The 10,318-nt window shown below is 36.2% G+C and overlaps 1 protein-coding gene across 1 annotated transcript in view; it reads right to left on the bottom strand.

Annotated features, from left to right (window-relative positions):
- Positions 1 to 5,846: 5,846 nt before the first annotated feature.
- PLPPR4 (phospholipid phosphatase related 4) overlaps positions 5,847 to 10,318 on the bottom strand; it is a 37,061-nt gene continuing 32,589 nt past the window's right edge. Inside the window, exon 7 of the mRNA XM_004582017.2 lies at positions 5,847 to 9,499. Within this exon, the coding sequence (XP_004582074.1) occupies positions 8,177 to 9,499 (1,323 nt within the window). The 3' untranslated portion in view covers positions 5,847 to 8,176. The remainder of the gene's footprint in view (positions 9,500 to 10,318) is intronic.

The raw sequence follows: 10,318 nt of genomic DNA, 5'->3' as shown, positions 1-10,318 counted from the left end.
CATTAAAGGAGATCAGCAAAACTATCATTGTCTCATATATATATATATACACACACACACACACATATATATATGTAACTTGTAAAGAAAAACAAAAGTAAAATTTGAGTGATGTTTTCAAGGAGACTTAAATGAATGCATTTATGTACATTCTATCTTAAAGACAGTACCACTGAATATTGAAATTGCCTCATCAGGATAGCTGTATCTACCAATGGAAAGAACTGTACACCCATGCTGAAGTTTTAGTGTTTTTAGAACTTGAATTTCCCTATGCCAGCTGAAGCATTTAGTTGGCATCCAGATGAATTTGTATTTTTAAGTAGTTCATTCCATAGCAAAAACATGAAAGTTTTGGGCCTGGATAAGTACCTAAAGAGTTGATGGTGGGCTAGTTAAAGGTAAGGAACGTTGTGTTAGTGAAATAATCAAAGTTGGCACATATTTTGACAGAAACGTTGATAGGTCATGGTTTTAGAGTCAGAGAAGATAAGGAATAGGTTGAGGTTATAGTTCTCTATTTTTCTTAACAATTTTGAGGGAAGGACAGACAAGAGAGAAAAGCAGGAATAGAGGTCAGAAAATGTATTTCCAGACATTAAATATGAGTTAACTACAGATGTTAAATAGAACTATCAATCAAGAAAACACTTGCCTATTTGAGTCTAGAGTTCAAGGACAAGATGAGGTCTAGTGTTGAAAAAGCCACATAATACTGCCCAACAAATACAACAAATATGACGTTCTTTTTGTTAAAGCCACACAGCATTTTAACTGCCTTACCTGTGCATTCATCACCAATAGCTAAATTATTATTCCTATTGTACAATCAGGGAAATAGGGTACCATCCTCTTGTAATACTTTATAATTTTAATAAATATTGTAATATCTTTATCAGACTTTGGGTGGGAACAAAACAGAAGATGCAATATTTTAAAGAAATCACTATAACTTAGATTCTATTAATATCATTCAGAATCCAGAATGACTAACAATGAAGAGGGCTGTGCTAGTATTTTGTTATTTCTCTAAATGAAAGAGCTGGAATATACCCATTATTGACATTTTCCTCTACAGAGATTACTGTGGAGGTGAGAACGTTTGAACTGGCACTAAATCACATGTATTGTGAGAAGACAGCTTGTTCCAGCAAATCTGGTGTCACCCATGGCAACAGTTTTAGAAGATGCTTCAAGTAAGAATAGAAATAAAAATACAAGTAGTACAAATTTGGCTTTAGTGTCGGATTGGATTTTCTAAAACTGAAACATCAGTATACAAATTTCTTTGTCTTTCAGATTCCCTCATACTTCATTTATGTAATAAATTCTACCATTTGTTTTTAAGATTGCTCATACTCACAAGAAGGGTTCATATTATGATAATTCAATTACTATGGATTTTTATTGGATGTTTATTTTCCTAGGAGGCCCTGATCATAAAGAGACTATAATTGAAATATGGTAAAGTTTTCGATGCCTTACTTACCAGTGATTAATAGTAAATGGTACCCCCAAAATTCCTGAAATTCAAGGCAAGTTTGTTTTGGTGCAATAATTTTAAAGCCATATGTCATTTTCATATTCATTTTACACATTTTTTACCACTTTTCCAAGTGTGGATTTCATGGCTATTTCGCCCCTAATAAGCTTATCATTTAATTTCATTTTGCAAATTTTGAAGTAACCTTATACACAACGTCTGATTTCCTGGCTGTACAAAACAAAAGTCTGTAAATACTCTTAAAAAGCAGAGATAAGATTACCCCTTTTGGAAAATGTACAAACTTAGGAGGTTAGCAGTGCCATTCAAGCAGTCACTTTTTCACCATTTAGTTAAAATTGTTTCTTGAGGTTCCTACCTCTGTGGGAGGTAATCTGACATCCATGTGTTATTAAACAGAAAGTGAGATAGATGTTTCCTGCCCCCAGCGCCATCCTTCAGCCCACCAGTTATAGCAATGAGTGAAACTCTGCTTTACTTTTCTCATGTATGAAACAGATGATAGAATGATTACATCTCATAGGAGAAGTGCTTTTTCAAGTGCCTGTCTGCTCCAAAACTTTGAACTCCAGATGTGGAGGTTCCTTCAAAAGCTAATAAGAAAATGAAATACTGGGATCTGAATAGTGTTGATAGTCCTTGTCTATATTTTGCAAAGTAGTTATCTTTCTTCTTGATACTTGTTGAGCTCTTAATTTAGTGGAGCATTAAAATTTTGATTAAAAAGTAAATTAGACAACTGATATGCAAAGTATATCACACACATACATAAATATATATATTAACATGTATTAACATACATGAACAAGGTAGACTAGCAAATTGGAAAATAAGGGTACTATGCAATATGTGTCTGTAATTCTGAGTAAAAATATGATTCCAATGAAACTTTTAAATATACTCCTAAAATACTAGATTTTCTAACTTTGCCTATATTTTCATGCCGCGATGCATTTAAATGTCAGAAAATTAAAATTTCAATGCACTAAGGGAAAATGAGAAGGAGGAATGGGAAGAGAGGGATAGATTCATATTTCTACAAAAATTTATTGTAGAAAACAAAAAATTAAATGAATACATAGTATAAAAAGTAAATTAGAAATATGTTACTAGAAAACTAAGAGTGAAAGGAAGGAAGTAGGAGAGATGAAGGAAAGTAGTTTGTTATTTATTAATTACAAGAAATCCATTTTCTTTAATTTATTAAACATATCAATACAAAAAATTTTAAAAGAAAAAAGGGCAATAAATGAATTTCAATTTGTTGCACCAAAACAAAGTTATCTTTTAATTTCATGGGCCATGGGCATGTGCACATACATGTGTGTATATGTGTGTGTGTGAGCAATCTGCAGCACCAATAGATTTTTACTAGACAAGTGTATGATCTAAGAGACTTTAAATATGTTGGAAAGAGTTCTGCTGAATCTTGAATGACGGAGACTGATTATTAGCTCACAGAATATGTTCTCATTTTGTTCCATCTAGTTAGGAAATAAAAAGGAAGAAACTGACCAATACTTAGGACCTCCCAAAAACTCTGTTCCTCAGCCTCTCTGATAATCAGGTAGATGATCTAGTTTTGAACAACTGGGTGTGTGTTGTAAACAGTGGATGACCCACCTCTATGCCATATCATTGTCTTAGAAATGTAGTGTTTCATATGCTACATGCCCACTCCAACCTTACCTCTGTTGGGAGTTTGTGACAGTTATAACAAGCCGAAAGTCACTGTGACTTTCCATTATGTGACTTTCCAAGTATGGCTTTTCTTATCTGTATTATTTATTGCTAGATTTGAATTGTGCAGTGTATCAAATTTGCTGTTGGCTTTTTCATCTAACTTAACTCCTGGACTTTATTTAAGATGTTGTGTGAATCAGTGCTTCATTTGATATATCATTTCTTTAGATGGTTGCCTAATCATTAACTTACTGAAAGTACATCTGGCTTGTTCCCAGGTTTAGGTAGGACCCATTCAGTAATTATGGGTATATATGCCAGTTTTGGTTTGAACATATGACTTCATGTGTGTTAGATGGATGATGAGTGCAATTACTGGGTTGTGTGGTAAATATGTACTCAATGTTTTTAAAGAACTTTTGAAACTGGTATCTGGGATAGTTGTAACACTTTCTATTCCTCAAAGTATTATGTGAATGATCGGCTTTCCCCATGTTATCGCTAGCATTTAATCTTATCACTGTTTTAAATTTAGGCATCCTGACAAGCATACAGTAATAGTTTATGGTGGATTGTAAATTGCAGGCAAATATTTTGCTTTTTAGAACAAAGTCATGAATCCTTTTGGTTTTCTTTTAATTATATTATTTTAATTAAATTACAAATCTCTGAGTCATGCACAACTCTATCTTCAGTTTGAATTGTAATTTGAAATGACCCATAGATATCAAATAAAGACTTGAAATTTGAAAGAAAGAAATTATAGGACTACTGGCAGCTTTTTGCTATGACCCAGAATCTGCTCCTTGGATGCCTCATGGGAAAAGTATTAAAATTAGATGTACATGTATATAGATTACTTGTGCTGATTTCATTATTGTTAAAATGGTTTATCCACATAAACCTTAATAACCACAGCAAGCTTGTTTTTATTATATTTAATATCAAAGATTACTCTACTGATAACTCATTTTAGACAGTAAACTATTACTTTCTCAACTGTAATTTTCTTTTTTGCTCACTGGATAAAATGCATAATGCTAGTTTAGAACAGACCTTAGATATTCTGTAGAAAGGATCACATAGCTGAATGCTCACAATCGAGGACACAAAGAGGCTAATATTGCATAGTGGTTATATTTAAATTTTTCACATAGTTTCTTTTTTTCTTTTTAAGATTTATTTTATTTTTATTACAAAGTCAGGTATACTGAGAGGAGGAGAGATAGAGAGGAAGTGGAGCTGCCGGGATTAGAACCAGCGGCCATATGGGATCAAGGTGAGGACGTTAGCCACTAGGCCACGCTGCCGAGCCCCACATAGTTTCTTTAAAGTCAGAATGTTACCTACAGTTAATGGCATCTTACCGTGGCTTTTGTCTAGACAATGACGTTCTATAGTTGCCAGGTATGCGTAAATTTTGTGTTTTTACCAAGAAATTTAGCTTCAAATTTCATTCAACAAACCAAAGAACAAAGCGTAAGCCCTTGTTCATGCTTACAAATAGCTTTGCCCTCATCATGAATGAACTAATTATTAGAACAAAGATTAAAACGGAGAAACACAGAGTAGGAATGCACAGTGCAACTGGATTTATTATTTGAGAAAAAAAAATCCACAGAGGGTGGCTGGCCGTGGGTATATAGCTAGGATGAATGAATATGTGGGGTAGACCTAGTCTTTCAGCACTTTGTGTTTTTTATTGCTGAAGGGTTATTGGAATGTTCAGAGAAAAGAGGAAGTCGGTAAAGACTAGGTCTTGTTTTCCAGGGCATTTCAATCTTGTTGGTCTTGCTCCCCTGGCAGTTGGAAGGAAATGTAGAGGTGGGTTGTGGAACAGTCATCACTGGCTGGGCAGGTCTTCAGAAATACAAGGCAGGAGTCCCTGAGGAGACTGTTAACTGGAGGTTAAAATCCTGGGACCAGAATGGGGAGGCTTCTGTCCTTACTCCCTCTCCGATATTGAAGTTAAAAGAACCTTGTTAATACATTCTGACAAAATAAAATATTAGCAGCACAACTCATATAATGGGGTTAGTGGCTTCAAAGAAAATTCTGGAATTAATAGTAAAGAATTCTTCGAAAGAAATTTGCAACACCTGTGGCCATGATGGTAAATGAGGTAATAATGTCGGGGGAATTATAGATATCAAATACTTTCAGTCAATAAATGATTGCAAAAAATTGATTCTCATTCTTTCATATTTTCTCTTTCATATCTTATAGCCTTGATGTGTGACAAAATGATATGTAAATAAGTGTAAAACAAATCTTTTAAAAACATAAATAAGAATTCCAAATAATAAAAATATGTCATACTTCAAGCTTCTTTATTGCAATGCTACTTTGAAAAAAAGTATGAATTTAATCAATCGTGATGAATATTTACTCTGTCAACTCTTTCCCTATCACTGTTTTCCACCCATACATAGAAATCAAAATCCAAACACTGATTTGATGAAATCTAATCTTTATTTCTATGATGTTAACACAATATACTCACACAATAGCTTTAATCTGTACTTAACAAAATACATTTATAGCACTCTACAAACTTTATCAGTTTGGAAAACATTGCATAACATTTTATTAAACACAATATTATATATATCATATATATTTCATAATTTATTTACTTTAAAAAGATAATTAACTCTGTTTATTCAATACTTGGTTTTATCCATAAAGCACAGCCTAACAAAGGAAAAAGTGCTCCCATTAGCAAATAAGATAAATAGAACACTAAGAAGAGATACCACTTGTTAGTCTGATTTATTTTAAATTAAGGTACCAGTGGAATGTAAACAATTTTTGTAACTTTTTTATACAAAAGATGTGTTATCAAATATACATGCAGAGTTCTGAATTCTAGTGTCTATCATGATATTTCCTTAACAATGTGGTACAATTTAAGTATTTAAAAACTGTAGCCTTTGGCACTTTGAGTAGAAAAAGAATATATCAATATTTATGTAAAGAAAAAAACTTTAATGACCAGAGAATACTTTAAAATCTTTTATTAAGAAATAGGAAAGACTAGTAAATGTCATTCTGCACCTGAAATGTTGCAGCTTTTTAATTTTTTCTTCAGAGTGCTAAAACCAGTCCACCTTCCCTCTATAAACTGGCAGTAACCAGTCAGTAGGAGTGTCACGATGTGGTGGTGGTGGTGGTTAGAAGTGGGGAAGGCAACGTTTTACTCCCACTTGCCTCTCTGAGAAGGAAATTGCCAGAAGGGATATCAGTTGAGTCTGTGTTTTATTGCCAGAGTTTACAATTCTGCTGGTTTCAGCTGAATTCTGAATGCCTTAGGAGATTGATTGCTCTTAAAAAGCTCTGCCCTTTTCATGTAGAAACTGATAATGATGTGATTCATCTCCAAACAACTCCATCTGTTTTCTTTGAAAATTGGAACTCAGATCAACCAGCTCTACTATTTCCTAGTGTTACCAGCTTGGCAATGAACAAGTGTATTTTAGAATTCTTAAGAAATGGAGTAGAAAAGGTTTAATACCAAATGCCAAGAACCAAGTATCATACTTTAAACACTGAAACTGGAAAGCACTTCGAAATGTTTTATTTCTGTGTCTTTGTAATTGACAGTATTGGTTTCCTTTGATTTAGGCTCAAAGTTTAATTCAAGATAAAAAGCAAAAACTATTGTTTGCAAGTTAGGCGCTAAAACTGTGCCTATTCATATATTTTGAAGAAATGCATTCTTTTGTTATACTATAATATATTTTAGTTACCAATTTTAATTTTTCTGATCTTCCTTTTTTATGTCCAATTATCAAAAATACTTCAGCCAAAAGGTTAAGACTCGCTAGAAATTTAACTCACTGTATTGCACTTAATAATCTGGAACCAAATGAAATTTTTGGATTACTGTCTGTAATGAAAACCTAAGTCCACGTTTTAGACACATCTAAAGGTATACTTGACCGATATTTCCGGCAATGTAATCCACAATGCCAAATTTGGCTCAGATTTTCCATTTATAAATTCACAGCAATATATTTCATTCAAGAAATGTCAATTTTAGTTTTTGCTTTAGAAATAGGAGAATATGTGTATATAAAACATCAAAACAATTTTAAATCAGTAAACAAAGGAGAAGCTACAAAATGCAAATGTGATCAGAATAATCTCAAGAGTCTCTAAAATAATATTTAAATTATGCAAATGTACTCACTAAAACTGACTCCTTATTTGCAGTGCCTATGTTGAAATAAACAGCAGCAGAAAAACTATGCAGGAAAGTACTAGTTATTCCCTTTCACTGAAAATATCCTTCATGATTTTTGATGCTGAAAAAAGCATAATTTTGAAGAAATGCACAAGAACCCTTTCATCTTTTGACTGTGACAGAGCCACACTACAAGGAGGCTGCAGGGTGTCCTATTCTAACACAAAGTAGCCAGTATCTTCTTAATAAAGTAGTATTTCTTTGACAAGGAATTGCACACCACTACTTCACAGTTAAATAGAGTTCGAGAGTTTACATGATATATGTACTATAGTCATCAGCACCTCGCATACTGAGCTTTTGGTGCAGATTCTGCAAAAAATGAATATATAATACTGCATGGCCTCTGCTGCAGGGGAAACCTGTGTGTTCTGGATTCCCACAGCTAATAATCAAGAAAAATCCCCAAAGTTGGCACAATCAGGAAGTAAAATAGTATACATTGAAGGAAACCGTTTTCTTTTGATACTGTCCTCTGCAAAATCTTTTGCGTTTGATGACAGGTCATAAAACCACTCTTCAGATGATCACATTGGTTAGGTTCTTGCATTGTGCTTTTCCCTCCCCTTAATGTAAAATCTACAAGGTCAGTGTAGCAGACCTCAAAAGAGTTACAGAGTTCCGGGCTGATGGTGCACGATCGGGTTTGGTGACAAGGCTTCCCACTCCTCTGAAATAAAGCTCAGGTAGGATTCACACATGGTCTTTGGGGATGACCCCAAGGATTGAACAGTCACCATCACTCAATCCTTATAGGCCCGTGTTGGGGAGGTTCCTTTGTAGAAGATATTCCTAGTGTTTTCAGGGCTATTGCTTCTCTCGGGGATTAAGATGATGTTGCCCTTTCTCCGAAGGGTGGAATCACGTGAAGAAGAAACGGACAGTGTCTCTGAGCCAATTTCACTGCCCTCCACCGGAGTGACACGAATGGTGGTGATGCCATGGTGGTGATGCTCGTTGGTGTCAATGTTGCTTCTCTTGCGATCTCCAGAACCGAAACTATCTTTCAGGGATTCACAGCTTTCTGAGTCTCTGTTGAGATCGTTGAGCTCATATGTTTGGCGAAGGCTGCCCTTCTCTGGGGCCTTCCATTTCCAGGAGCCACTGCCTTCCCCTTCAGTGGACGGAATCTGGATGATGGGCCTATTGTTCTCTGGGTGAGCCTCAACCCTCACGATCCCGCTGGGTTCGTGATCTGTCAAAGTTTTGTAGCGGATGGAGCCAGTGCAGGAGACAGTACTGCCGTCGGTGTTCTTTGGACTGCTCTGGAGGACGCCCTGTTGCTTGGACATGGCTATGACTTGCATGATGCGGGGCTGGCTGTTGCTTCTGTTGCAGGCCACGGTCTTTTCAGCAGCTTTCAACCACTTGGCCCTGGCAGAACTGCTCTTGGGGGAAGTGCTTATATTTTCGTGTGTCTCTTCAGGGATGTGCACCAACTGAGAGGATCCAGGGCGGGACTGAATGGACACTCTGGGCCCTCCAGGCATGCTGTTGTTGCAGCTGGGCACCGTGCCAGACTGGATCTTGAGATATTGATTGCCAGGACCGTGATGGTCTCCGTTGACCCCCACCCTTGGCTCCGAGTTTGACCTCATTTCAATGGATCGGGGAGGGGACTGTCCAGGCTCACTCTCCATAACTTGTAGGGACATCTTCCGGCTTTCATTTTTGTTTTTCCATTGGGTGAGGAGTTGCTTTGAGCGAGCGGAATCCATGGATGCGTGAATGGAGGCATTTCTCCTGACAGGGTCTTCCACCGATGGAGTGCTGGCTCTCGGCAGAGTGTTGCTGAAGGTGACCATGTTCTCCTTCCCCATGGGGCTCCGTGGAGTGATGATTTCCACGTCAGCATTGGCTCTTTTAAGGTTTGTCAAGGAGCTAGCATCTCGGTGGTTTCGGTTGAGAATACCCTCTGTGTGAGCAATCCCATCACTGCTGCTACCATTTTTAGCTGCTAACACTCGACTGGGGTCTTGATTGAGATCTGTCAGAGACCTGAGGGCTTCTCTGTGCTGAAACATACTGTCTTCACTAGGCAGGAAGTTACCCACAGCATACAGGCCCTAGTGTTCAAAAGAGAAGGATAAACATCATACCCTAACAGGCCGAGTTCTTGAGGTCCCCTTTGAGTATCCATTGGCACCCATCCATTGGTATCCATTGGTACCCATATGGAAGGCTTGTGCTCCCTCTACACCATGCACTAACACAAATTACAAAAGTCTGAAGTACAAATTACTGGGGAAAATACCAACTTGATTCATAACTTACTGAACCAATGGTCCAGAACCACAGAAACCAGTTCTTTCTTCATTCTGTCCTAAGTTTGGTCAGTCTTACCCTCAATCTACTTTCAGAAGAAAAGGTAGACCAAGGTAGAAATAAAAATTTGCCAGATGGAGCAGATTCCATGTTGTATTTGCTAAAAATTACACTTAAATTTATAAATTTGGAAAATGTTTCCGCAACATTGTAAGCTCTGACTATATTATTTAATATTCAGTGCCCCAAACTGTGATATATTTCTCCTTCATTGAAGAGAACATGTGAGAATAAGATTTAAATGGCATTTCAGACATGCTGATTTATGCAAAGGAACAATAAATTGCTCCACACTTCGTTCAATATTTCAGCAATCTTTTGTAGTCACTTCCTTGTACTGCACCAAGACATACGTTTTTGAATTGCACCAAATCCAAATGGTTTAGATTTGCTACTCTACCCAGTTTTTATTTCTGTCAGTTTCTCTCAATTTCCATTATAATTGTTTTTTCTCTGTATGGCATATACACATGGCTGTTCCTTAGTTTCTCTTCATTTTTATGACCTTATAGTTTTAATTAGCCCTAGCAACAACATTTGTGCTTCCACTAGGAATATCC

The sequence above is a fragment of the Ochotona princeps genome, chromosome 2 (assembly GCF_030435755.1).
Source record: "Ochotona princeps isolate mOchPri1 chromosome 2, mOchPri1.hap1, whole genome shotgun sequence".
NCBI classification, from domain to species: domain Eukaryota; kingdom Metazoa; phylum Chordata; class Mammalia; order Lagomorpha; family Ochotonidae; genus Ochotona; species Ochotona princeps.
The sequence above is the reverse complement of the archived record's forward strand: the minus strand, read 5'-3'. Positions and strand labels throughout refer to the sequence as shown.